We start from the raw sequence: 27,825 nt of genomic DNA on the forward strand, positions 1-27,825 counted from the left end.
CAGCAGGTGGCTGTGAAGGAGGCACAGATGGTGTTATAATGAGATGGTAGAGCTCATCTGGGGCTCCAGAAGGACCTCCTTGACGAAGTGAAGACCACCTTGATGTGGATGAGTGAGTTGGAATTAGCCAGATTGGGGGCTGGTTGAGAGGACAGTTAGAATGGGGCAGAGCAGTCTGGGCAGGGGCAGTGAGGACAAAGTGGAGGGACAGCACTGACACGTTGAGCTGGAGCACTGAACCAGGGCACACCCGGGGTAAGGCCAGCAGGTAGTAGGAAAAGCCTGATCATTTGGGGCCTCGTAGGCCATGTAGAAAGATTCTGATCTTTGTCCTAGAAGCCAAAAAGAAGGATGGTAAGCTGAGAAGTGACAATGATCAGATCTGTGTTTTGAAAAGATTAGTATGACTGCAGAGTGGGGATATAGATTGGCCTGTGGCAAGAAGGGATGCAGGCATGACAGGTAGGAGGCCTCGGGTGACAGGGACATGGGCCCGCATGCAGAGGAGAGGTCTGTGCCAGAGGTAAAATGTGTGTCTCCTTGGCAGGCTGATTATAGCCATGGCCATGGGTGAGCTGGCCTGGGGGGGGGTGGGGAGACAGTCTAGAGCTGTGCCTTCCAATACAGGAACCACGAGTCACATACACCTCTTAAACCACTAAAATGTGCCTGGTCTGAATTGACATGTGCTGTAAGTATAAAATACACACTGAATTTTGAAGTATAAAATAATGTGAAATACCTCATTAATAATTTTCTATCGGTTGCATGTTGAAATGATAATATTTTGGATACATTGAATAAAATAAAATAAATAATTAAAAGTAATTTTACCAGTGTCTTTTAACTTTTTTTTATGTAGCTACTTGAAAATGACATAGGGGACTTGTGGTTCCCAGTAAGGGGGAGTTTGTGGTTCCCAGTAAGCTTCAGTTGGACAATGTTGATATAGAGTCAGAAGGGAAGAGGGTCCAGAACCCAGTCCCAGGCAAAGAGGATGGTCAGCCAGCCCCTTAATTATTGACCACATCTAGGTGGAGCGGATTGCAGGGGGACTGGGGGCAGATAGGGAAATGGAGGGGGAGTAGGAGGTCGAGGGAGGAAAGGTTCCAGTAAGGGGAAAAAGCATGGAGTCTGGAGAGCAGGTGGGTGATTCAACCACTCCCCAAGTTTGTACCCTATGAGGTGGCTCAGCACAAAGCCGTTTGAGAGATATTTTGCCGTAGTACAGACGAGATTCCTACTTGCCAGGCTCGGCTCTGTGCTTGGTTAAATGTCTGCATCAAGCTCTCAGTTTAGGGCCGAAGGAAGCAGACTATTTCATAATAACTTGACTAATTCTTAAATATTATTTCCCACAAATCCACCTTTATCTTTATGTGGGCAAAAAGGTCCGTCCCACCTGATGGGGAAAGAGTGGCACCAGACCGACCAGGCAGTGGTTTCGAAGTTGGGGTCTTAGTTTTCGCGCCCGTCACGCGACGAGTGGGTAGGTGAGCTTAAGGCCCCTCCCCCTCCCGCAGCCTGGGTTTGCGGCTGCGTGACCCAAACAGCTAGGTGTGCGGTTCTTTACAGCTGAACACGGGGAAAGGCGGCGTTGCCGAGTGAGGTTGTGTGTGTGAGAGTGTTGAGAATGGGGGTGAGGGTGGGGGTGGGCGGTGTCCGGTGCAAAAACCTAGTTCCACTCCCGTCAAAAGGAAACTCAAGGGAAAACTGCTCACTTCATCTTGGACACGTTTTCCAGCTATAATTGGGAAATATGCAAATGAAGGGCCCACACGGTCTGAAAGGGGCAAATCGCTATAAGCGAGGGACATGGGGAAACGGGGCTCTCCACCCGGGAGCCTTGGCACCGCGCGCGCCCTTAAGTGGACGCCCTCGGAGGAAAGACAGCGGAGGCTGGGCGCCGGTGCGTCCCGGCCCCGCCGCGGCCACCGCCCGGGGGCGCCCCGAGGCCCGGCCCCCGACCCGCCCCCGCCCCACCCCCACCCCTGCCGTGCGGTCGGGGCCTCAGCGACCCAGGGTGCTGTCTCTTCCGCTGCCGCCTCCAGGCGCGCTGGTCTGCGGGGTCTCCTCCGAGCGGGGCCCGCCGCCCGCCGCAGCCTCCCTTAGTCCCCTGGCGCTGCGAGGTGGCCCGCAGTAGTGTCCCCCACGGCGCCCCAGTAGGTCGGGGTAGAGCGGCCGGCTTTGTTCCCTGAGACCCGACGGCACGGGGGCCCGTGCGTCTGGCGGCCGCGGCGGCGGCACTGCAGTGGTGGAAGCCCCGCCGGCCCGCCCGCCCGGAGCCGGGCGCTCGCAATGCACCAGCGCGGGCGCCGAGCGCGCCAAGCCTCGTCGGGCCGGCCAGGCCCCCTGGCCGAGAGCGTCCCCCGCGCCCTCCTGCGTTAACTGCTGGAGTCCGCCTCCTCCCCGGCCCGCTCGCCGCTCGCCGCAGTACAAGCCGCCTCCCCGCCCCCGCCCCCCGCGCTGCCGCCGCCGCCGCCGCAGGAGAGGGAGGGAGGGACGGAGGGAGGGAGGGAGGGAAGGAGGCGGCGGGGCCGAGCCCAGAGCCCGTCCCGGGCGCTGGTGAGCGAGCTCCGGCCGCGGCGGGAGGCGCCATCCGGGGGCCGCCGGGCAGCCGCGGCGCGCCTCGCCCTCTGATCGTCTCGCAGCTGCCTCCCCCGCCGACCCGGCCGCATCCTTCCCGCGGTGGGGAAAGAAGCTCCCCCCCCCCCCCCCTCCGCGGAGCAGAGACTCATTTTTTTTTCCTCCTCGGGAGGGTGTCGCCACCTGGATTGCTAAGTGTGAGGGGTCCGGGAGGCGGGGACCGGAGCACCGTGACCCGCCATGGCTCAAGCGGCTAAACAGCTGAAGAAAATCAAAGACATCGAGGCGCAGGCCCTCCAGGAGCAGAAGGAGAAGGAGGAATCCAACAGGAAGCGGAGGAACCGCTCCCGTGACCGAAAGAAGAAGGTAAGAGGGGGGCGGCGGCGACAGCCCAGCGGCAGAGGCGCCCTGGAGGTGGCCGCTGCGGGAAGGGGCTCGGCAGACCTAAGAACATGGTGGGGGCCCGGGGGCCCGGGCGCCGGCGGAGTTGATGCCGCTCGAGAGTGGAGGGCTCGGGGTGGGAGAGGAGGAGGGAAGAGGCTTCGGTGCGGCGGGGCAGAGGACAGGGCAAGAGGCTGGAAGGGCAGAGCGGGCGGCCAGGAGGCTGAGGGCGCGCAGAAGCCGGCCCTCCCGCCGGCCGCGGAGACCTTTCAGCACCTTGGACAGATGCCGGCAAGCTCTCCGCGCTCTGGGAGGAACTTTTCCGGCCTCCCGGCGGCGGGCGAGGGTGACTGGCTGCTCCGCTCCGTCTCGCCGCCTCTCCTGGTTTTGCAAGGAAGCTGGTGTAGGGAAATGCGGCTCTGGGCTCCGGAGGCTGCCCTGCCCGGCGCCTTCCCCGGTGATCCACACTCTGACAAGGAGAGCTTCGTTCCCAGATCTCTGAACGAGGGGTACTCCAGTCCTTCCTCGACCCTTCTCGAGGCTAGGAAGCGCCTTTCCTAACCCTCTAGGTCCGGCGGCTGAAGGCATGTCCCCGGGGCATTTGGCAACATCTTGTGTTCCGGTCACTCAAGATGAGCGACTGATGGCCAGGAGGGGAAGTTCCTTTGGAAGCCAGACACGGGTGCTGTCCAGCTTGGCCCAAGGGCCTGGTCAGAGAACAGGTCTGCCTTTTGTGAAGGAGTGCCACACAAGATATCTCCATGACCCAGACCCCTTAGGTCAACTGTCCGTGCGTTGAGCACTTCCCTTCTGGGTCTGGGGTCTCCCTACCCCTGACTCAAAGCACCTTTAGAAACACCTTTGGTGAGAAACACCTCTTAGTCTGAAACACCTTTGATTGTGAAGGGAGGGTGCATTTAACTGGGCAGAGGGCTCTGGCCCCCCTGAGAGGTGTTTTAGAGCCCCCCATAGAGGAGGCCCAGAGTACACGGATGCAGTTCTGGGAACTGGAAGTAGGGCTGAACTCCAGTGTCAGCAGAGCCATTTTAACCTGAAGGAGTTGAGGTGGGGCACAGCCTACAAGCCTCCTCACCAGGGAATGGGGCCCCCAGGGTTCCGGGGGCAGAGGCATTGGTCTTGATTGAGAAGGAAACATATCTTTTTTCTTTCTTTCTGAAATTGTCTCACTCTGAGAAAGAAGTTTGGAGCCTTGGTTGACAGCAGAGTGTGGAGAACAGACTGCTTGTGGGTCACACTCCGCTTACCAGTTGGTCAGCAAGACGAACATGCAGCCTTTTCCTAGAGATGAGACAGAGGGCCAGAGATGTTCTTGATTGTAACCAAAGTAACCATCCCACTCTAGGCGTCCCTGCACCCCTTCAAAAGCCAGCCCCTCTTCCCTCAAGGGATTTCCATCGTGTGTGTAAATAGTAGTTTCACAAAGGCACCACCCCTTTAGCAGGACCGAAAAAGAGGCCTTCCCCAAACCTATGGTGAATCAGAGTTTGGGTTGGTGCCACTTGGAGAATCTCAAGTCCTTCTGCTAGGGTCTGAAATACCAGAGCCCATCCTGTGAGTCAGGCAGGGGGAAGTCTGGTTATATCTGACAGTGTTCACCCACTTTCTTGGCATGAATGTAAACTTCTTGTTAGGAAAGCGTGCTCTCTATTTCCACTCCTGCCTATCGCTTTAGGAGCCAAGCCGATCCTCTCCCAAACTGCTCACTCAGTGTTTTTATCTCACTTCTTCCTCTGGAGCTTCTTCCTTGGTGCTCCTGATACCTTAACTATTTTTTTTTTTTTTTTGAGCAGTAGTCAAAAAAGAACTCTCCCTTCTTCTTTTCTTTGGTTCCTTTCCATCCTGTGAAGCTCCCATCAATATAAGTCTGAATCCCAACTGTATATAATACACTCTCATAAAAGTGGCAAGGTCAATATTCTTTTTACTTCTTTGGTCTTAATCTTCATATTCTTATAAACTTTATGTCTATTTTGAGTGCTAGACGAAAGCATATTTCCCTCCTCCTGAGTTGTGTTGTTTTACTAGCTGGTTGTAGCCTACTGCGTCAGTGAGCATTCAGAAATCTTCCATACAGATATTCATTATTGTATGCAGCACCTTGGATGCTAGGATTGATACAACAATAATAAGGAAATCTTAATTTAATGTGATTGTGATGACATATGCTCTGAGAGCTGGTCTTTTGGGTGAGGATATGGCATGGGGTGAGCTGTGGGGTGCTTCATTTGTATTTCGTAACGATTGTGAGTACTCTGAGCTATTGGTGTGGTCTTGAGAGCCATCTCAGAGGATAGAGTTAAAATTTCTAGCAAAATACAAAATCACAAGAAGGTGGAAGGCCCTCAAGGGAAAGGTGAGGGAAGCAGGGCGATGCAGAAAAAGAGATTTAGAGAAGGCAGAGGAAGCTCCTGCAGGGGCTGGGAAGCAGATGGCCAGGGTTGAAGGTTCATATAAGGTGAAGTCCAACTTAGGCCCAATTTTTACAAATGAGGTGACGCTTTAAGGGAGGGATTCTTAAAACCAAACAGCTGAGGACTTTACAGTTGGTCACCACAGACTGGGGCTGCTGTGGAACCATCCTTATCATCAGCACCAAAAGAGAACTTCATAAATGCAAGTGAACATTTTATTCCCGTGAACTGGTAATTCCTATGAATATACAGCTGAGCCAGGGGCATTCGGAATTTACTAAAAGGAAAGGTGTTTGTCCAGTGGGTAACCTACTTAGCAGGGACTGACTGAGCAGCACCAAATCCCTCCCCATTTGTAGAAATAATTGTGGTTGTAACTTCAACAGTGGTTGCAGTTTTTACAGTTGATGATATTGTGTGGGAAGGCACTTGCTGAGGGGTGCTGTGCAACGGTGGATGGAGGCTGATGTTGTGACGCACTGACTGACACAGATAGAAACCACCTCGACACAGGGAATTGAGCTAAAACTCTAGAGCTCTAAAAATGCCTGCATTCTTCTGGGGCTTCATTCAGTTTTCTGTTTGTGTAGCACGCATCCTTGTCAGATGCTGGCTGTTGGAGCTGCAGCTTTAAAAAAAAATCCAGAATTTATGACATTTACTGATAAGTCCCCCTGCTTCTGAAGGTTGGGATGGAAATAAATAAATCACAAAGCATGTGTAAAGTAGGCATTTGCATTAAGAATGAAAGGTTTCTAAGGCTGAGGATGCCTTGGGCACAAGAATGTGTGTGCTTTTTATGTTTACCCAGAGCTTGAGGTTAGGGGAGGAGGGCGGGGAGGTTGGAGAGAGAGTGAGGCCCAGGATGGGTGAGGAGGAAGAGGGTCAGAATGAAATAAAGGAAGAGAGGATGAAGGGGGCTGGGGAATGGATGCGAAGAGAGGGGGGTGGACATCTCAGCCCCACCATAAGGGGTTACACTAATCCTGCTACCTGAATACCTGCGAGTTTGCTGGGATAGTGTTTACTGAGCTCTCTCCTTGTCCCTGGTCTGTCCACCTACTTCATCCTCTGGTTTTGGTAAGGAAAAGATCACACCCTATTCCTAGCTGTGTGCCTAGTACCTGATGCACATGGTCACGCAGTAAATGTGTATGGGATGACTGATGGAACAAGCAGATTAATGCATTTGTCTCTGCTTGCCTTGGTGTTGTCTTGGTCATAGGTATGTGTTCAGGGGAACACTACACTCTTTGACGGTCTTTTGGGGGCATCTGAAGAAAGCTTGCTATTTCTTTCTTTTTTTTTCTAATCATTTGTAAAGCAATAGAGACTCATAGGCAGGCGGTGGAACGATCTAATTTTTTGGTGCAGTGAATTCTACCACTGAGCATGGAGTTAGTTCCTTGCAGGGTCTCTGCTGCACTAAATGTCAAGTGGTTTTAGCCATTTGGAACAACAGTGGTTTGTACAGGGCCTCGAGAAGCCAAGAAGAAGGGGGCAGAGAAAAACTAAGCAAGCAGAGGAGTGGAAAGTGGCCTTCACCGCTTCACTGTGCAGCAGGGCCTGTCCGTCCTTCCAGACTATGCAAGGCTCCCTGAAGAGTGCTTGGCCTCCCTAGCACAGCAGGGCAAGGCCTAGCTCCTGGACTGCAGAGGTGTCTTTGTTTGGTCCCGCGATGGGACTTGCAGGGGACACCTGGGGTGACCTGCATGAATCTGAAGTGGTGAGGAAGGTGGGGGAGGGGTGAGCAAGAGTGGGATGAAGGGAAGGAAGGTAAGCAGGAAGGTCTTGCCTCCTAATTATCAGGGGCTTGAATGTAAATTTTTGTTGTTATCTGCAGGTGACTTTATACATTCAATCTGTGATAGAATGTATAAATTCAATCCTGTGACAGGATCCAAAGAGACTGGTGTTCATCACATTATCTTGAAACCTAGGTTCTGTTGCCACACCATATCGCTAGTCTATGTTGCAGTATGAATTGATATTTGTTTATAAAGTCTCTATTTGGCTTTTGAATAGCATAATGATGGTACATTGCACGTTAATTATTAAACGTGCTAGAATATTAGTTGTGAGGCTTGAAAATACACCCCAACTTTGGTAACCTGCTTTGGCAACTCTTCTTCTTTTAGTACCTCAGGACCCTCAAAAAAATGGAAGTAGCCTTGCCCTTCTAGAGTTCTGGGAGGTGCTGGCAGTGGCTGACGGTGTGGAAACTTTCCCAGCCTGCTCCATGTTCATCTCCAACCCAGCGCTTCCCTCCCGTTGCAAGGGCGATGGCGGCTGGAGCTGTTCCCTGTGTGGTCCTGTCACCCCTCAGCCATGTACTAGACTAGGAGAGCAGGATCTTGTGAGCACAGACACTACACCCTCAGTTATGTCCAGCATTACATGGTCTGCACATCTGTAAAAAATTTTTTTAATGTTTATATATTAACATTAATGAGAGAGAGAGAGAGAGACAGAGTGTGAGCGGGGGAGGGGCAGAGAGAGAGGGAGACAGAATCAGAAGCAGGCTCCAGGCGCTGAGCTGTCAGCACAGAGCCTGATGTGGGGCTTGAACCCACGGACTGCAAGATCATGACCTGAGCCGAAGTCGGTTGCTTAAACGACTGAGCCACCTAGGTGCCCCTATGTTTTGCACGTCTTTTGCTCCTCACAGCCACTGCTCAAAGCAGGGGGGGCAGCAGACGAAATTCAGAGCCTGAACGCAAATGGCTTCCCTTTGAAGGGGACCATGAGTTGGCCCGTGTGACCTGTCTCTCCTCTTGTTCACCCTAGCAAACCGCTTGCTCACTACTTCTGCTTATCTCCTCTCAGTATGGCTTTTTCTTAAACTCAGTCCAAGGTTTCTTCCCTTTCCTTCCAATAAAAATGAATAGGCGTTAGCAAATAGTCACTATGTGCCAGGCACTTTGCATGTATGTTAACTCATCTCCGTGCTTTGCCTCCGTAATGCCTTTGTACAGGTGTGCCTCTCATGCATTTCTTCCTCCTTCAATGTCAAAGCCCATCACTGCATTCTTCAAGAAACCCTTCCTGAGTGCACCCTCCTCACCTCACCTCCATTAGTCTTTCTCTACCTTAAGTCGGCCTTTGTTCTGGGTGTGTGTGTGTGTGTGTGTGCGCGCGTGTGTATGGCATGCATTCTTGTTTTAGCCTTTCGACTAAACTGTAAGCTCCTTGAAGCCAAAACCTGAGTCTTTGGACATAACCATCCAATAAATATTTATGGCTTGAATTGATTCAGAAGCTACATTGAACTGGTCCAGATATTGTTTCTTGGTCTTTCTATTTGATTTTGGAAGAGTTGGCCCTGTAGAATTGGAACAAAGTAAGTCTATTTTTTCCCTGAATTATTCTGACTAAAGCAAAGTCATCAATGTTTGGTTTTTGAAAAAGGCAAATAAGCTTTGCTTGGCTCCGTATCTCCATCTCTGTTCCCGAAAACAGCTCAAAAGCCTCCCTCTGACAGAGTGCTAGGCTAGGAGTCAGATGCCTGGATCGCACTTTCAGCTACACATGCATGAATAAGCCTCTGAATTTCTCTGTGCCTCAGTTTGCTCATCTGTAAAATAGGGATGAGAATCATGTGAGTGAGCTTTGTGAACTTTAAAACTCCCGTAATATTTAAAGGGTTATAGTTAATAACGTAATGATTATTAATTAAATTATTCTTTCTAATGCATCCAATGCCACAGCTTGCCTGGCCTTCCTGTGGTGGTGTGAAAGTTGGTGTGTGCCTGGGAAGGCCAGCACATTATTATTTCAGTGCTGATACGTGAGAAAAGGGTGCTTTAAATCATATCTTCATTTCATTTTCAGGAAAGGAATGAATTTCCCATTTTGACAAGATTTATTATTGCAGACTTAGTTATCTCCATGGGTCCAGTCTCAAATTTTGAGATGGGCTTTATTAAAGTCCCACATGGCAATGGTAGCTGTGTATCAAAAGGGGGAACATAAAAGTGGTTCCTAAATTTTCTGGGAATACCATCACTGATAGGGCCATAGCCGATAAATCTGGGGTGTGGAATATCACAGATAATGGAACACATGGTGTTACCGGCAGGCCAGACTCCTCCGGAGGGACTCTGCATCTTAGGAGCAGAACACATCCACCAAGAAAGGAGAATTTGCATTATGGCCACTCAAAGCTAAAGCAAAGATGATTTAATGGCCAGCCAATTAAAAACACACACACACACACAAACTTTTTTTTTCATTTGCTTAAATGTGACTAGAGGCTTCCCTTCAAAGAACATTTCTCTGTGTCTTTGCTAAGGTGATAATACATTTTCTGTTTCAGTTCGTACATTTTTGTCCATTTCAGAGCATCATTGACACTGATACTGCAACGCAAGCTGCTTTGTTTATCAAAGGAGGGGTTTGTATTTATTGAGAGCCTACACACCCTACAGGCGTTATCTCACTGGAGCCTTGCAGAGCAGGGCTCAGACCCAGCCTGGCTTCAGAGCTTATTCACAGACTCGGCACTACACCGCCTTTTTAGGTATTTGATGTACCCTCAGGATATTCAATTTGAGGCGGTGTGAGGCACTGAGAGGGGAGGCAGAGCTGATGATATTCCCCCTGCCTTCACAGGAAGGCCTTGCAAATTAGTGGGAAAGCTGCCAGAGGAGGAAGTTAGCCCAGGCAGAATGGAGGCAGGTGATTTGGGCTTAGGACGGAAGTGCTGGCAGCCAGATTCCAGTTGGAACATGCGTGTCCGGAGGCCCCTCTGTAGGTCTCAGGAGCAGCGCGTGTGATGGTAAGGAGTCTGCCCAGGCATTTGGATTAAGACAACAGGCCAAATAAAAGAGTGGATGAAAATCGAATCCTGGGGATTACCTGCTGTATTTCTGGCTCTTCTGCCTCACAAAATGGTTATTTCCCCTTTATTTTCTATTTTGGAGATTTCTCTACCTATCATATAATCAGCATCTTCTCTGTATCATGGCCTAATAATGTGTAGCTACAGAGTGCCCATATTTATGCCATTATCGTCTATTCTTTTCTTCCTATCTGGGACTTTTGCTAGTTATGTGGAGGAATCCCTGGACCTCTGGGGCCCTGGGCCTTCACATAAAGTGCTTGCCAGCAACTGGACTTGGTGTTAGGGGTGTGAGGCACAGTGGGGACAGGAGGTGAGCATGGCTTGGCTCTTGCCTGGAGTTCTCCCATCCACCCATTGCCAGGATGCCCATGGTTTCATTTGCTGCCCTGAAGAAGTCAAGTGGGTTAAGTAAGGCCTGGGGAGCAGAATGCAGTCAGGAAGAAGAGAGGCACAGGAGGTTAGAAGGCACCGAATGTCATTAAAGTAGCACTGGGAGAGGTGAGGGTGGTGCAAGAGGAAGCAATACAGGAAAAAGAAAGACGCTCCTAAAATCAGTTCTGAGATTGAAAGGACAGCCCCCAAACACTCAAGGTGAGACCCACAGGAAAAGAGAGAAGAGATCGTGGGTCCAGTGGCCCCTCAACTTTGCTAGTATCAGAACCAGCTAGGGGGAGAGACCTTCTTACACGCAGACCTGTCCTGTCTCCACCTGCAGAGTCTGACACTGGATGTAGGCGGGGCCAGGCACTTGTGGCCAGCGAGCTCCCCTCAGACAATGCTCGATGCTCATGCTCGAGTGGAGCAGACCCAGAGAGCCTTCATTCTGGTAGAGCCATAGGCTTACCTCTCCACAGCACTGACCACATGTTCAAGTCAACCCTTTACTTGCCCAGTTCCTTTGGGGAATTAGATACAGAATAAAATAATAAGTCAGCTCAATCCTCCACTCCTTGCTTCTTTCCTTCATCTCCTGGTTTGATCTTCCCTTAGTCTTGTCACAAACCATCATCTTGTTTCTGTAGCTCTCCTAGAACAAAGGGTCTCCGGTGTGCTTTTGGCAAGCTTCACCTTAGCGGGGGCTTGCAGGTGCCTGGTCCCACCCCACACCCACATATGTCTCCAGTTCCCCATAAGAAGCAGGCAGGTAGAAGGTTGGCTTTAGCACTGTGTCCAGTCCGATGGGAGAAGTAAGCCTGGCCAGGGCCAGAGATGGCCTGGGGAAGAGGCCTGGGAGGCTTCCAGGGGTAGAGGCTGGGTCTTCAGTGGGGCAGGACATTCAGGTGAGACGATAGCAAGTGTGGAAGGTGAGCAAGAGAGTCTGGAGGGGGAGGTGGTCTGGGGACTGTGGGCCCAATAGCAGAAGCAAAGAAAGCAGCATGAGGGAGCCCTGGAAGAGGCTGCAGAGAAAACTGAGGCAGGGCCCCAGCATGTCCAAAGGGCAGAGGAGACCTTGAGGGGCTCCAGGCAGAAGTCTGAAAGGCTCCTGTGCCTTCACACAGAAACTCTGTGACATGCTGAGGTATAATTGAGCTGAAGGACAGGCTGGTTGGAGCTGGGGCAGCTCTTAGGGATGGAGAACATGTGGCAAGCGAGCTATTTGAGTGGTGGAGAAAGTTGGCCTTTGTGAGTAATAGAGTGGGTGCGAATACGTAGTCAAGGATGATCTGTAGTAGGTTTCCTTTGACATATGTTAACGTATTTGCATATGTGTGTGATTAAATGTCCACGAGACCTCATTTCTGACTTGATGTTGGGGTAGTCAGTTGGTGATGCCTTTCACTGAGCTAGGAAAGAGGAGGGGAACAGGTTAGGAGGAAAATGATGAGTCCTTTTGGGGACCTATCTTGCTTCCTGGAGCTCTCGGTTGATAGAAGGAGAGAGCTCACAGAAAAGATTCTTAAATATCAGGGAGTCTGTCAGGCTGGTGGTGGAAAAGAGAGGTGTCAGTTCCAATCTGCGCTCTCCAGCAAGGCCCTGGAGTGCAGATCTTCTGAGTGATTTCTTTAACCAGGGCACATGCATGTGACAAAGCCTACTGGCCATGTGAAACTAAGATATCTGACTGGTGGGTACTAATGGTGGGGGGTGGGGTAGGGGGGAAAAGCAAGTCCCAGAGGTTGGGGCGGGCTGTAGGGAGGCAGCACTAACGTACTTTTCTACAAAGGACTTGAGCACCATCACCTATATAACAAAATGCTAGGCATTCACTAAAAAATGATGCTTAAAAAGAATTTGTTTTTAAGAATATGTTTCTAATGAAGAAAGTGGGAATAGGTTTAAGATGTAATGTAATTAAAAATGCAATGTAATGAAATTAAAAGAAAAGACAGAGAATGCCCTGCTTGTCAGAAAAGGTAGCCGGCCTTCTCTGCCCATGTGTCTGGAGGTGAAAGCTGGGATTTATAGATGACATCACACTCCCAATGAAGAATTCCAAGGTGATGTGGGCTAGAGCCAAGTAGGTAACAGAATGTACTGGCTCAAAATGGAGCTGGAGTGTGGTCCCAAAAGTCTGGGCAGTTGGGTCTTGGCATGTGAAGCCATCCATTGTAAACCAACTTGAAAATGTGTGTGTGTTGGGTCTAATCCTCCATTTTCCAGCCAGAGCGATCTTCCAAAAATGCAAATCAGATTTCGACACTCCTCCTTTAAGTCCTTCAGTGGCTTCCTAATTGCCCTTAGCATAAAGTCCAGGCTCATTACTCTGGGCTCCCTAGACTCCCTCCCCACTCCATCTAGCCCATCACTGCTTTTTTCATTTCATCTCTTTTTTTTTCTACATGATGCACTCTGCTGGACTCTGAGCTTCTTCTAGGACTTTGGATATGTGTGCTTTCTCTGCCTTTAGATCTTGCCGTCTGTTGAATCTTTTTTCTTTAAGTAAGTTCTACACCCAATGTGGGTCTTGAACTCCTGACCCCAAGATCAAGAATCACATGCTCTGCCTACTGAGCCAGCCAGGTGCCCCTGTCTGCTGAGTGATTTGCCCCACACACTAATGCTAGCTCCTCTGTTAGAATTCAGTGTGAGAATCGCCTCCCTAGTCCTAGATGAGGTTAGGCTACCCTGCCGGGTAGTACTCCAGTATGCTCATGTGCAGGGTGACCAGAAGATGAAAAGGACTTCAGTGCATGTCAGGAAGTCATGTTTGATGGTGATATTGAAGCAGTGATGAAGACATGTGAGCTTTGGAATGAGATGGATTCTGAAGGTCGTAAGTTGGTGTTCTGGCTCAGACGTGGACTGGCTAGGTGACTTTGGGCAAGTTGCTCAGTTACACTCCCTGAGTCTCACTTTTGCCATGTATAAGGTGGAGAAAACGATACGTACCACTAAACCATGCAGAGTTTATTGGGAGGATTGAATGAGTTAATATATATAAAGCACCCTGGGATATAGAAAGGACTCAATAATAAATGCCTGCTCCAAAGTCTGGTCCCACTTAGCAAAACTCTCACCTTGTATATAAATACGGTGAGTTCCTTTCCAGAGATGGCCGTCAAGATTACATCCCAGTGTTGGTAGTACTCATCTAGTATTGCTGCCGGTTTCTTAAATGAATTAGGAAAGACTGTGGAGAAATGTGAAACTGATCTAAAAACTCCAATTAAAGCGAAGAAGAATCAGAAACAGCTCAAGTCAGAAAGGCTTCAAAGTCTGCAATGTCCGTAGAATTGTATTGAACTGATGGATGTGCTAGATCCTCCTGTGGCACATATTTTTGGCAAATTCACTTGAATGCCATTTGAAAGAGCAGCTTGGGTCTCTGCCACTCTGGAAACCAGCACGCTGCCCTGTTGGTCTTCAGTGCAGTGGTGCTGGTGGGCAGGGCAGGCCCCTTGCTCAGCTACCCCTGCCTTGGGGTGCCATGGGTGGGGCCGGCCCACAACAGATTCAGTCCCTGAGTCTTCTCTGCTTCGGGACAGCTGGAAGGGACCCAGTCCTATCTACTGACATTGAACAGTGTCTTTGGTACCAAGATGCTATGGCAGGGCTCTTGGGCAGGTGTGTTTCACTATCCTCTTTAGGTAGAACAAATCAAAGTCAAAGTTTGTCTTCTAACATCATCTTCTTGCTTGTCACCTGTGCCTTAGCCTTTGACCTTGTTGTTCTTGAGCAGAACTGCATCTGAGGGACGTCCGGTCTACAAGCCACGTGGATGAGTCTTAGCACTTTAACCCCACATCAGTATCGCCTCCACACACGACAGAACTTAAAAAGGCAGTTGGAAAAAACATTATGATTCTGTACCAAGGTAAAGCTATACCATCATTAGATTCTTCAGGAAGAACTTTTAAGGATGTTACCCATGAATCCTCCTTTCTCTGCCCTGTCTGTATCTCCACTGCTCTTGAGCACGTATCATTCCTACAATAACCTCCTTTAGTCTTGCCTTTCTGGTCTGGTCTTGACCTTAGAGCAAGAGTCATGCTTTTACAAAGACCATTTGCTAGCCGACACTCCCCTTCATGAGGACCTTTCAGTTACTTCCTGTTGCCATTAGGGTAAAGTCAAAGTCTCTCCCACAGCTCCTGAAGCCATTCTTGATCTGCCTGCAACTGGGTCTTATCCCTCATCGCCTCCCAAGCTGCGCTCCTGGGGCTGGTGGTGCCCCTGCACCTTCACACGCCCTTCTCTCTCTGGAGGTCAGCCTACTCCCTACTCTACCTCAAGGGTCAGCTTCTCTTCCTGCGGGCAGCTCTCCTGAATCTGGGTCAGAGTTGCTATGGAAGGCGTGCCAGCCCTGAAGGGAGGCTGCTGAGGTGGTGGCCAGGATCCCTTCCCATTCAGCCACTATGTGTGGGTCCAGGGAGTTTCCCAAGCCTTTTAAAACTATTGACACTTTCAACTAAATCCTAGGACAACATGGGATTATGGACCCAGGCAGGAAATGAAACTGAATCATCACTTTGCATTTCTCAATTAATGGAGCCTCTCCTTCCTTCCATACCAGGCCTCTGATTTGGGAGCATTAACTATGTGTGGCTGTGGATGGAAAGAAGAGACCCTGGAGTTAAGAGAGCTGAATTCTGCTTTTTTCCACTTTCTTATGTAGCTTTAGATGCCTCTTTGGGTCTCAGTTTCCCTTCCTCTAAAATAAGGGAAATGGGGTGCCTGCCTGGGTGGCTCAGTCAGTTGGGCATCCGACTTTGGCTCAGGTCATGGTCTCACGGCTCAGCCTGTGAGTTCACCCCTGCATCAGGCTCTCTGCTGTCAGCACAGAGCTGGCTTTGGATTCTTTGTCCAACTCCACCCCCTCCCCCTACCCAACCCTCTCTGCCCTCCCCTGCTCATGCATGCTCTCTCTCTCTAAATAAACATAATGCAATACAATACAATATAATACAATACAATACAATACAATAAGAGGATTGATATAGAGATCTTCTAAAACTCTTCAGGGGGTATCTGCGATTCAGAGATTATGTGAATTTATGAGACCACAAGGCAAAATGGTTCCTAGATGCCTGCTGGCCTACCCTGGCCTAAGGTGTCCTGGTAGAGAAATCTGGCTGGAGGAGGCTGTCTTGTGTTGTGGTCCAGCTCTAATGGATACCAGACTGCAGGGCGTAGGAATGTTAGCAAAAGTGTGAAAGACCACTCAGCATAGGTTTCTGGTTCTGCTGGTTGATACTTGTCCCTTCCAGTCTATTGTTTCTGACACTATTGTGGGCAGGTCAAGGAGAGAAGGGTGTGCTGATAAAGTGTGAGAGCCACTTGGGCTGTTGGAAGGTCGCCATGCTCAAGGTTAGCAGATCTGGTCCTTTGGGTGTATGTTTTTGGAGAGCCTGTATAATCAGATTCCCCTGTGACTCTATAAACCTCACCCTGAGGCCAGTAAGGTAACTTCTATGTTTGCAACAAAGAGTAACCTCTGAGAGAGCAGAGAGTACCTACCGCAGGTGAACAGAGAATTCAGGAGGCAGAGAGCCTTCTATTTTCAGTGCAAGGTGACTGGATCTGTCACACACCAAGTTGTTCTCAAGGTCATGCGCGAAGTGAGCCTCCTCCTCCCGTGGAGCTTGGAGGAGCCCAGGAGGCCCTGACTCCAATGGGGGAGGGGCTCCAGGAGCCTTGTTGCCTGTGTTTTCCTGGAAAGCAGACTCAGGCAAACCCATGGTCCGAAGAACAGGCAGTTCGCTGTTGGATACACCATGTGGTTTGCCAGACAATCATGGCTTTTTAGAGACTCCCTTTTAGAGATGAATTGCACATTTTTGGAAAATCCCAGCTTCATCACTGACTGAGTTTCCAAGGAGTCAGTATTATCAGGAGGGGTCAGTACTCCAGTTCAGCCCTAACTGAAGTCCTTTTTCGATTTCAGGTTGTGCCCCAGTGGCCCTGTCCTTCTCTGGAATGCAGGGCTCACGGGTTTTAACGGAAGCCCCCAGTACTGAAAACCTGTCACGTATTCTTCAGTGTCTGCTCAGCGGGGGCTGGGGACAGGCAGGAGAGGACTGTCTCTGGAAGGCGATGTCCAGTCCAGGCTATTGTTGAGCTAGAACCTTCTGCAGAGGTCGCATCTTTTGGGAGATGAGCCCCTCAATATTCAGGCCTCTGAGAGCCCTGGGAGCAGGGGAGCCAGTGCCTCGGGGACAGCGGCCATTAGTACTCAGCATCCAGCACATTATTTCACTTGTGGAGAAGCAGGTAGCAGTTCTCCCATTTCACACGGGAGCAAAGAGAGGCTAAGGAAGATTACGTGTGTCACACAGTGCTAGTAGGTGCTGAGGCTGGGGCTGAAAGTCCTGGTTTTCCCTAATAAGCAGGCGGTAGCAGATGTGGGGGCGTGTGGATCGAGTCATGTCATTTTCTGTTTTTTTCCGTCTATCCATTGCCTGCCCAGCTACCAGTAGGAAAACAGTGAGGCCCAGCCATCGGTGGCTGGTGTTCGTCTGCTGAAGGAGAGAAGGGAAGGCAAGGGACCCCTCTGACCGGCCGCTCCTTACTCTTGTTCCGAGTGGAAATGGCCCCACAAGTAAAGGCAGCACAACAAGAACATGCAGAGATTGGATGTGCACTTTGGCACTGTGGGCAGAGGGGCTGCATTATTCAAGACCCACTGGATGCCCCTGTCGGGAGGAAGCTGCAGGGAGCCACTTTTGGGAGCAAAAGCCTGAGCCCTCTCTGGGTCTGGTGGAAGGAGAGGTGCCCCGGATAGATTATTCCAAACTGGTCCTCGTCCCACTGGCCTACTTAGCGTGCTTTGGTGCTGCGTGCTGCTCTGGGTGTGTTCAGGGCCTGATGCGCCGGCAGCCACGGTCTGGTGGGAACACCTGGTTTGTTCTGTGCATCTCTGGCCTTCGAGACACATTCATCAAATTCAACCTGCTCATTCTACAGATGGGACTTGAGGCCTGGCTGTGTGGAGTTACCTCCTCAAGGTGCATGGCTGAGCAGGGCCTAAGCCTGAGCCTTCTGAGTACCATTTGGATGCACGGTCTCGTTGTTCTTGAGTTACCAAGTCTGCCTGTCTGTCTGTCTATCTAGGTATCTAGATACCTAGGTATCTATCTATCTATCTATCTATCTATCTATCTATCTATCTATCTGTGACTCCTCTACCTTAGTTACCTACTGTTTCACTGCTTCTTTCTTGAGGAAAGAGAGAATAAGTAAAGCTCCTTTGCAGGTACACTGAGCTCTTGATACTTGGCCTAAGCCTATCTTTTCAGCTTTATCTTTTCCCCTCCTTCTCCTCCTGTAAATAATGTGTGGGTCATTTCCTACATGCTGTCACGGCCCCCTCAGGCCTTGTTCATACTGGCGATGCTGAACACAAAGTCTGAGACTCCTCTCTGCCTGGCTACAAAATGAACTCCTATTGATCTTTCAAACCCAGAAGAAATGTCACCCCTTCCAGGAAGCCTTCTCTGATTTTACTGAGCAGAAATACCTCCTTTGTGTCCTGTTAGGACGCTAATCTCAGTGTAACAGCCACTGGTGGCTGAGGTTAACTAATTGTTTTGTTTGTTAAAATCAGTGGCGGGCAAAATTTTACTGTAAAAGACCAGAGAGTAAATATTTTTTGGTCTCTCTTGCATGTATTCACCTCTGCCACTGTGGCACAGAAGCAGCCATAGCACGAACACACCAATGGACAAGCAATGGCTATATTCCAATAAAACTTGATTTATGGACACTGAAATTTGAATGTCATTTTATTTCCACGAGTCACAAAATACCATTCTTTCTCTCTCCCCCACCATTTAAAAATGTAAAAATCATTCTCAGCGTGTGGGGCTGTACACAAACTGGCAGCAGGCTGGACTGCCCGTTGGGTACAGCTTGCCCACCCCTGGGCTAAATGCTTGTTTTCCTTGTGAGACTGTGCACAGAGTTGTAGCTCGGTCATCTCTGCCTCCCCAGAGCCTATTGATTGAATGAATGAATCTGGTGACGTACAGGAAACACACAGGATAACAATCCTTAACTTCTCTGACAACTCCTTGAGGGAGGGAGGCCAGTCAGGCATTACCGCTCCCATTTTACAGGCAGGACCACTGAGACTGTGGGACCCAGTGCACTGGGAGAGTCCCAGGGCTTCTGCTAACCGCTCTCGCAGGGGCATCCCTGTGTCTTTGGTCCTGGTGGGGAGGGGCTGCCTTGACTGCTGAGCCCTGCCTGTTTGCCGAGGGAAGGAAGCCTGAGGAGCTGGGCCAGCAGGATGCTCAGCTGCTGGGTGCAACAGAAACCAACCCGGGAGCGCGTCTTTCGGCTGTGAAAATAGAAACAATCTGGTGCCTGCCTGGGTAAGAGGCCGGTGTCAGAATGCTCTGGTTTCCTTCCTGCATCTCTCTGGCATTGCGCTCCTGGATGAGAGGCAGCAGTGTCTGTTCTGGTGAGGGGGAATTGTTACGCATAGCTAAAATTAGATGTTTTGTTTGAATTATGTTAATTTGACTTAATTGCTGGGGAATGTCAATGTTCTTCAGAAAGCCAAGTGCTCTGCCGGTCTTGGTGAATACTCCTTATGCTCGTGAAGTGTCTCACCATCCCCTGCGCCTCCACCTTTGGTAGCTCACCGCAGACCCGGGAGGGCAGCAGCCCCAGAGGACGCGATCCCCTGGACAAGGAGGCTGAGGCTCGGGGTGGTGAGGTTCCATTCCCCAGGTCACACCAGGTCACATGCAGGTCTGACTTCTAGGTGGCTTCCATTCTGCTAGTGCTATAGCTTAAAAACTTTGTACACCCCCTCCCCCGCCGTATTTTTGAGGCTGACTTCTTCCTGCGCAGGTAAGTAGTGCACAGGCCTCAGCTCTTAGGAGGGCCCTATGCTTGCTTTAATGCCCTGCTGTGGCCATTTTGAAATTGTTCACTTTTTAACCTCACTTTCACTTTGCAGTGGACTCTGCAAATTCCGTAGCCAGTCCTGGCCATAAGTTTGTCTTCAAGGGCTAGCACTTGTATTTGTCTATCTAATTAACCTTGGGTGTGATTTCATCTGGGCCGTGGCAGCTGGGATATCTGGATGTGCTTTTATTTTTTTTTCTTTTTACGTTTATTTATTTTGAGAGAGAGAGAGAGGGCATGCGCATGCATGTGTATGGGTGGAGGAGGGGCAGAGAGAGAGACAGAGAGAGGGAGAGAGAGAATCACAAGCAGGCTCCATGCTATCAGCTTGGAGCCCAACTCGGGGCTCAGTCTCATGAACCGTGAAATCATGACCTTAGCCCACATCAAGAGTCAGATGCTTAACGGACTGAGCCACCCAGATGACCCCGGAGGTGCTTCTTTTTATATAAATAACTCCCCCAAACCTGTCTGAAGGTGAGATTCTGTGTGGCCTCTGTGGAGAAGGCCAGCAGGTCAGCCTCCAACCCCTCTTCCTTCCACCTTTGCCTCCGGGCTGCGGGGCAGGTGTGTGTACGTGTGCATGCCGGGGTTGGTTCTCACATCAGAGGTGAGGGTCAAGTGGCAAGAAGTGCCATTCTGTGGCCATTGTGTGGCTGGAACACCAGGCTAGATGGAGAATCAGTCTTTGGGTAGCATTTTCCCAGCAAGATTCAGAATTCAGAGCCACTCCTACGCCCTGGGTCTAGCGCAGGCTAAATCCTTTATTAGTTTTTGTCATTGCTGCGGATGGCATTCGGGATTATTTTATAGGTCTCATAATGGGTTTGAGGGGAGTGGGGGTCTGGTACCGCCATTGGACTCCATATCTTCCAGAATGCTAGTTTATGTGCTTCTTGTGGATTGTGTTCTACGAGGAGTATTGATAGCCATGGGTCACTGACTACTGGCTGGCTGCAGGGCTGGGTGCCCTGGCCTCTCCGGTCTCGGTCCTCTCCTGCATGTGACTGTGGCAGCTGGCCTGGCCTGGCCTGTGTTCTGTTCCTCAGACACACTAACTTGTCTCACTCAGGGACCTTGCGCTTCAAGTTAGCTGTCCTCACTGCTCTCTCCAGGGCTAGCTAGCTTCTTTTCGTCTGTCTCTGCTCACCCTTTACCTACATAACCCTGCATTCAGCTGCCCACCCACCACTCTGTCACCTCATTCTGTTTGTCTTTATTATCTGGAACTATCCTATTTCTGGTTTATTACCCCTCTCCCCCTGTCTGCGTTAAAAAATACAATCTATGGGAACAGGGACCTTGTCTGTTTCACTCACTACTCTATTTCCAGCATCTAGAAGAATCCCTGGCACACCGTGGGTGCTTAGTAGATATATGTTGAACAAAATGATGCATCCTCACCACACTAGGCACCGGTAGCCTCATTTTATTGATGGGGAGACTGAGACCTTAGAGCAATTCAGTGACTTGCCCAAAGTCTTGCAGCTTAGCAAGGAGGGATTTTGCTGGCTCTGCAGCATAGGTGTGCCACCAGGAACTCTCCTGCCTCTCCTGCCTCTCTGCTCCTTGCCCCAGCCTGGAGTTCACTGGTCAGGAGGGTGTGTGTGCTTCGAACAGCGGTCCGGTGCCTGGTGATTTCTTTCCTGGGGTCCTTCTATAATAACGTGAAGTTCCACACAGTATCTTCGTTTATCTAAAAACTGGACACAGAAATGATTTTGATTTGCAATTTTTTTAAAATTTTTTTAATGTTTATTTATTTTTGAGACAGAGAGAGAGCATGAACAGGGGAGGGGCAGAGAGAGAGGGAGACACAGAATCTGAAACGGGCTCCAGGCTCTGAGCTGTCAGCACAGAGCCCGACACGGGGCTCGAACTCACGGACCGTGAGATCATGACCTGAGCCGAAGTTGGCTGCTTAACCGACTGAGCCACCCAGGTGCCCCTTGATTTGCAATTTTTAAAAAAAGTTTATTTATTTTGAGAGAGAGAGAGAGAGAGACAGCATGAGCAGGGGAGGGACAGAGAGAGAGGGAGTGAGAATCCCAAGCAGGCTCCACGCTGTCAGCACAGAACCCAATGTGGGGCTTGAACCCATGAACCTTGAGATCATGACCTGAGCCAAAATCAAGAGTTGGACACTTAACCAACTGAGTGAGCCACCTAGGCGCCCCCTTGATTTGCAAATTTTTAAACACGACTCTTTCCACTAAATCACATTTAGTTTTACTAAATTTATCGATCAAGTGGCCTTTATTGAAAAGAAAAAAATGTGTGAAATTTGTCTGAACCCCCCATAGATTGTTACCAGAAACATGAGATGTCCTGTGCAAAACTACTTGGAAAGGTTAAGAATTGTACAGAAATGTGAGGAATTACCACCACCCAACAAATATGCCATCTTTGTTTTGTCATAAAATCACTCAATCCAATGAGGATTGGGTAGGGAATTTTAGCAGGTTCCCTTTGCATTCTTCAGCGTTCAGGTGGAGAGTCAAACCTTCTCCCCTATAAAGGAAAGCGCAGAGGTTTTGATGTTAGGCCTCGGCTCAGATCTGAGCCTGCTTTCTTACCTGTAACACTGCTCACCAGTCCCTCTGCCACCTGTCTGGGTGGCAGCCAGGTTGAAAGGAAATGTTAAATGAGCCCCCTCCCCAGGTGCACGCACCACAGCAGCCCCTTTCCCAGGTGGGGCGAGGGCCATGGCCGCGGCAGGTGGCGCTGCGCAGCCAAAACATGGCGTGAAGAGGGGGACGGCTGGCTGGGGTTGGGGGACGGGGAATCAGGGAAAGGAGTGGCGGGGGGGTTGGGTGCGCGTCCCCGCCTTGATGGCAGCGGCGTCGAGGACCCTCACAGGCAGGCCCCCCGCCATGCAGCGCCGCACCCGCCCCTTGCGGGTGAGATCAGAATCCAGAATCTTCCCCAGGATCCCGCGGACAGTTGGAGGACCTGGGCTGGGGCCGCTGGGCGCCACATCTGTTGCGGGTGGAGGCGGCAGGGGTGGGGAAGGGAGGTTCTTGTCTGGTGGGAAAGACCCCCGAGGGCGCCAGGGCTACAGGCGGGCCAGGGAAGCGAACCTGCCTGCAAAGGCCTATCCTGGTGGCACCCGCCATCCCCCCCCCCCCCCCCCCCCCGGGGGAGCTTTGAGAAAATGCCCTGGAGGTGTGCTTGAGCCTCGCTTTGCCCGGCTGCCTCCCAGCCCCTGGGACTTGCATTATCACCTGATCAAAAAGCACAGCAAAAACAACAAAAAAAGATGTTGCTGTCCCTCTGAGGGAGAGGGCGCCCTTGAGCTGGTGATGTGTGGGAATCAGCCCCGGCACCCTGGAAGGTATGTGTGTGCTTTTCTGCCTGGGGCTGCACTCCCCACATGATTAGGAAGCAAGGCCAGTGGACTGATGGTCGGCAGTTATTGAAGATCTGGCCCAACACGGTGAACAAGAAGTGTCTGCTACTGTGTGTGCAGAGGTGTCTGACTATGGAGCCTTGGCGGTGAAGCTGAGTGGCCCCTTGAAAAGAGCTGGGGTTTTGGAGTTGGATGGATCTGGAGTCCAGGCTAGGCTCCACCCGCCCAAGTCATTGTAGCTTTTCTCTTCTCACTTTGTTGGTTCTCCAGCGTCAGCATCTAGGCCATGCATCTAAGGCGTTTGTTTATTTTTGAGACAGAGGGAGACAGAGCGCGAGTGGGGGAGGGGCAGAGAAAGAGGGAGACACAGAATCCAAAACAGGCTCCAGGCTCTGAGCTGTCAGCACAGAGCCTGATGCGGGGCTCAAACCCACGAACCGTGAGATCATGACCCGAGCCGAAGTCCGCCGCTCAACCGACTGAGCCACCCAGGCGCCCCGAGAAATGAGAAGTTTGAAAGCAGGAAGTCATGACAGCAAACGGAAAGCCGAGTGGGATGAGAACAGAGCCAGAAAGCAAAATTCTGTTTTTCTTTCCTTTTTTTCCCCAAAATATTTATGTATTTTCAGAGAGAGAGAGAGAGAGAGAGAGGATGTGAGCAGGGGAGAGGCAGAGAGAGAGGGAGAGAGAATCCCAAGCAGACTCTGTGCTGTCACAGAGCTCCACACAGGGCTTGAATTCACAAACCTGTGAGGTCATGACCTGAGCTGAAACCAAGAGTTGGATGCCCAACCGACTGAGCCACCCAGGTGCCCCAAAATTCTGGTTTTCTTTGCCGGGGCTCAAGAGAGGGGCAGCTGTGACAGAGGTACTCTAGGGCTTTCTTGGTTATAGACCAGTCAAGGAGGGCTGAAGGCCTTGTTGTCACCTCCTTGTTAGCACACCCAGAGACAAAGAGAAAGGCAAAGGGACCCCCCCCCTTCTCCCCATACCTCATGACCCCTCTCCAGTACAGTCTGGGAGAGATGGGCACTCATCCACCTCCACAGAAGTCCTGGCGGGCCCGTGGCCCAAGTGTGCTGCAGAGGTGGGCAGCCGGACTTTGGGAAACTATTACTTTGCTAAACAATTCTTACCCTACCTTGTTGGCCTTTTCCTGGGCTCCGTGCAGCCTCTCAAATTAAATTTAGGAGAAACAAATTATGATGGCTATGAGAAAAAACAAGACCTGAAACAGTGGCATTTCCAAGTTTCTGGTCGTTGATGAGGGCCAGTGGGCCTTTCTCTGAAAGCGGCCACGAGATGCTGTATTTCTGCAGGAGCTGCAGTTTAATGAAGGTGTTCCCTGACAGTTCAGGGTGCAGTCCCCATGACTCGTCCACCGGAGCGTGCCCCTGCCCTACCACTTATGCAAGAGATGTCTAAAAATCTGGGCTGTTCAAGACTCCACTCCTCCCTGTTTTGTGTCAAAAGGGTTAGCTTTTAGTATGTACAAGTGTGTGCGTGTGCGTATGTGTGCGTGCGTGCGTGTGTGTGTGTATGTAGGGGGAGGGTAATGATGTTGAATTTGGCTAGATCTCCTTGGCTCCTGGATGCACACATCCAGCCAAGGTCTCTGGCCATGTTCTTTCCACCACCCCTTGGCTCAGCGTATGAGTCAGAGGTGTTGCTGCTGTGCTGGTGGCCTGTTTCCCCAAGAAAGACATGAGGTGCTTAAGGAAGAGGTGGCTGCCGTGTCCAGGGCCTCAGAGGTCCAGCACTGCTCAGCTTGCAGCAGGCAAGGCATGAGGCTCTACTCTACAGCTGCCTGATCTGGGAGGAGCCCCTCCTCACCCCTAGAACTATCACGAACCAACTGATGTCTGCCAGTTTACAAAGGTCTGAGCTATTTTATTTAATCTAGTCCCCTCTGGGTGCATCGTGATTCCAGCTCAGGTTTTGGAGTGAGGCTAGCTTGGATACAAATCCTGGCTCTACCGCTTGTAACCACGGGCCAGTTAACCTCTTTAAACCTCAGTTTCTTATCTGCAAAATGGGGATGAGACTAATAATGCCTGTCTTATTGGGTTACTGTGGAGATTAAGTGAGATCATGAATGGAACATGTCTGGTTCGTGGAAAACGCTGAGGGTATAACTCCTGGACTTGATATTATCATCCTAATTTTACAAATGGGAAAATGAGCCCCGAAGGGAGAAGTTATCCCAAAGAGACAGTGGCATCGCCAGGATTTGATGGCTCAAATATGATTTAAAAAACTGTTCTTATGAGGAGGCGCCCAAAACATGGTCAGAAATAATGATATTAAATGAAACTTTGAGGCAACGGGGAAGAAAACTTAGTCATTTATTTCTTTTTAAATTTTATTTTTATTATTTTTTAAAATCTTTAAGTAGTCCAAGCTCTGTGTCCAATGTGGGGCTTGAACTCATGACCCTGAGATCAAGAGTCAACCCCAAGATCAAGAGTCCCATGCTCTACTGTGCCAGCCAGGTGCCCCTAGTCATTCTTTCTTTACAGACAAAATCAATCAACTCTTTTAAATAGAATAGTGATTTTTTTTCCCCCAAAAGGAAATGAAATACAGTAGAGTAAGGAAATCCTCAGGTAGAATGAACAGTCTCATAAAGCAAAGCCTTTTCCACATTGATGGCTTCAGGCTTCGACCCTGTGGAAGTGTGCATGCTTGGGGATCTTTCTTCCGGAGAAAGAGATTGGTTTTGTGTTACCTGTGGTTCTGGCACAAAATCCCTGCCTTTGTCACCAGAGATGTGGGCCCTAAGAGTCCCCCATTATTGGGGGTAGATCATGGGGGAGGTGTGCCCTGAGACTTGGGGTCTTGGTGTTTCTAAGGTCAGGATAGTGGGGGGCCCTGCGGGAAGGGAGGGCCTCAGCTAGTCTCTTAAATACATTGCAGAGAAAGTCCTGGGGAAACCTCCTGTCTCTTAGAGGCTTTTATTAAGCCTTTCTGCAGGCATTTCACCTTTTTTTTTTAAGCCTTGAACTCCCCACTGTCAGTGCAGTGCCCGATGCAGGGCTTGAACCCACAAACCGTGAGACCATGACCTGAGCCGAAATCAAGAGTCAGACGCTCAATTCACTGAGCCACCCAGGTGCCCCTTAAACTCCCTTTCTAATCCAGGCTGAGGATTATGAAGCGAGTGCCCCCATCCTTCTTGGTACACATCCCAGTTGCACTGATCACGCATCCACAGCTGGATGCTCTCAGGTCTGTTGTTCTCTGGACCCTGGACCCTGGACCGTTGCTTTCACTGTCCCCTTTACCTGGAATGACTTCCAGAAATATGGCTTAGTTAGCAGGGAAATAGAATTCATCTGTTTGGAATTGGAGGTAGATTAGAATCCTGGCTTCAGATCACTCCCTGTGTGGCACGTTGTTGAACTTCTTCGGACCTGAGTTTCTTTATGTCTGAAATGGGGGAATAGCAGCATTGGTGAAGTCGATGGGATACTGTCTGTGCACAGAGGAATTGGTCCAGTGCGTGGCACAGAACAGCAGTGGCAGTGTAGGCCAGGGCCTGGAGGGGCCGTGCGTGGGCTCAAAGAGGCCATGCTGCTCTTGACTCCTGTGTCTGGGCTCTGCTTGGAGGCACTGAACCCCCAGGGGGTCAGCTTCCCCCCACCCTCCCCGTGTTTAGCTTGAAGTCATCTTGCAGCCTCCTTTTGGGGGAAGGGTTTGTATGACTAAGATTACGAATCAGCTTGGGCAATGAAAGCTGGGCTTGTCTGTTTCTGAAATATTAAAAACTCTTTCAAGTGAGTTAGACCAAAGTGATGATAGAAGCTTATAAATAATCAAGCCAGCCTGGGCTGCTGCAGCCCTGTCGTCTGGAGCACAGGGCCCTCTCCTCCCAAGCCAGGATCCTTGGGAGGGGCTCCCGGGGTGCCCGTGCTGGCTTTACCAGGCCTCTGCCCTCTGCTCCACAGCAGGGGCCATGGCTTCATGGCAGGGGCCATGCGACTTAAGATTTCAAACACGCGTTTCTAGCAGGGCCCTTGGATGCATGGTGTGTTAGCTTGCGAGGGCTGCCCAGAGCAGGGGGCTTCAACAACAGAAATGGATTATCTCGCAGTTCTGGGGGCTGGAAGTCTGAGATCAGTGTGTCTCATGAGGGTTCCAAGGGATAATCCATTCCTATTCCAGTCCTCTTGGCTGGCTTCTGGTGGTTTTTTTTTTTTTTTCTTCTCCTGCAACCTTTCGTGTTCCCTGGTTTCCAGATGCTTCACCCCACTCTCTGCCTTTGTGTTTACATGGTATTTTCCCTGTGTGCATCTCTGGGTCTCGAGTGTCCCTTTGTGTAAGGACACCAGTCATATTGGGTTAGAGCCCACCCTAATGACCTCATTTTAACTTGATTACCTTTGTAAAGACCCTATTTCCAAATAAGGTCACATTCCATGGTACTGGGGGTTAGGACGCCAACATCTCTTTTTGTGGGGGACAAACAATTCAACCCAAAACCCATGAGTAGGATGTGCCGAACTTGTGTGCCTGGAGGTGAGAAGCCGTGGACAGTGTCACCTAGAAACCCTTGACCATCCTTAGAGTGGGGTTCTGGCTCTGGAATCTCTGGACTCTCAGAGCTGTTAGGCACCTCCTCTCATCCACCAAGGAGGAAACACTCTGAAAAGGGGGAGCCCCTGCGGCAGCCCACAAACTGTCTGAATCCCAGCCCATTGTGCTTGCCTCACTCTCCGTGCCTCCCCTGGGAACTGTTAGGGGTGGGTCCATGTACTTCCTGGACTAGAGGAAAGGAAGGGAAGGGAAGGGGGAAGGAAACATTCAGTGTGTGCCAGATACTGTCACATCTTGTTTAATTTTTATGAGAACATCTATACTGGATATGACCATTCCCAGTTTTTTTCTTTTTTTTTTGTTGTGGTAAAATACACGTAACATCAAAATTACTATCTTCATGA

At 50.3% G+C, this 27,825-nt stretch overlaps 1 protein-coding gene across 18 annotated transcripts in view; it reads left to right on the plus strand.

Annotated features, from left to right (window-relative positions):
* The first annotated feature begins 2,552 nt into the window (after window positions 1–2,552).
* Window positions 2,553–27,825, plus strand: part of ANK1 (ankyrin 1) — a 219,690-nt gene continuing 194,417 nt past the window's right edge. For 8 of the 18 annotated variants that reach the window (XM_045459264.1, XM_045459281.1, XM_045459272.1 and 5 more), the window contains exon 1: window positions 2,554–2,952. In XM_045459264.1, the coding sequence (XP_045315220.1) occupies window positions 2,827–2,952 (126 nt within the window). In that variant the 5' untranslated portion in view covers window positions 2,554–2,826. Of the gene's footprint in view, window positions 2,953–27,825 lie in introns of all 18 variants that reach the window. The other 10 variants (XM_045459301.1, XM_045459354.1, XM_045459389.1 and 7 more) reach the window with 5 other exon arrangements.

The sequence above is a fragment of the Leopardus geoffroyi genome, chromosome B1 (assembly GCF_018350155.1).
Source record: "Leopardus geoffroyi isolate Oge1 chromosome B1, O.geoffroyi_Oge1_pat1.0, whole genome shotgun sequence".
Lineage (NCBI taxonomy): Eukaryota > Metazoa > Chordata > Mammalia > Carnivora > Felidae > Leopardus > Leopardus geoffroyi.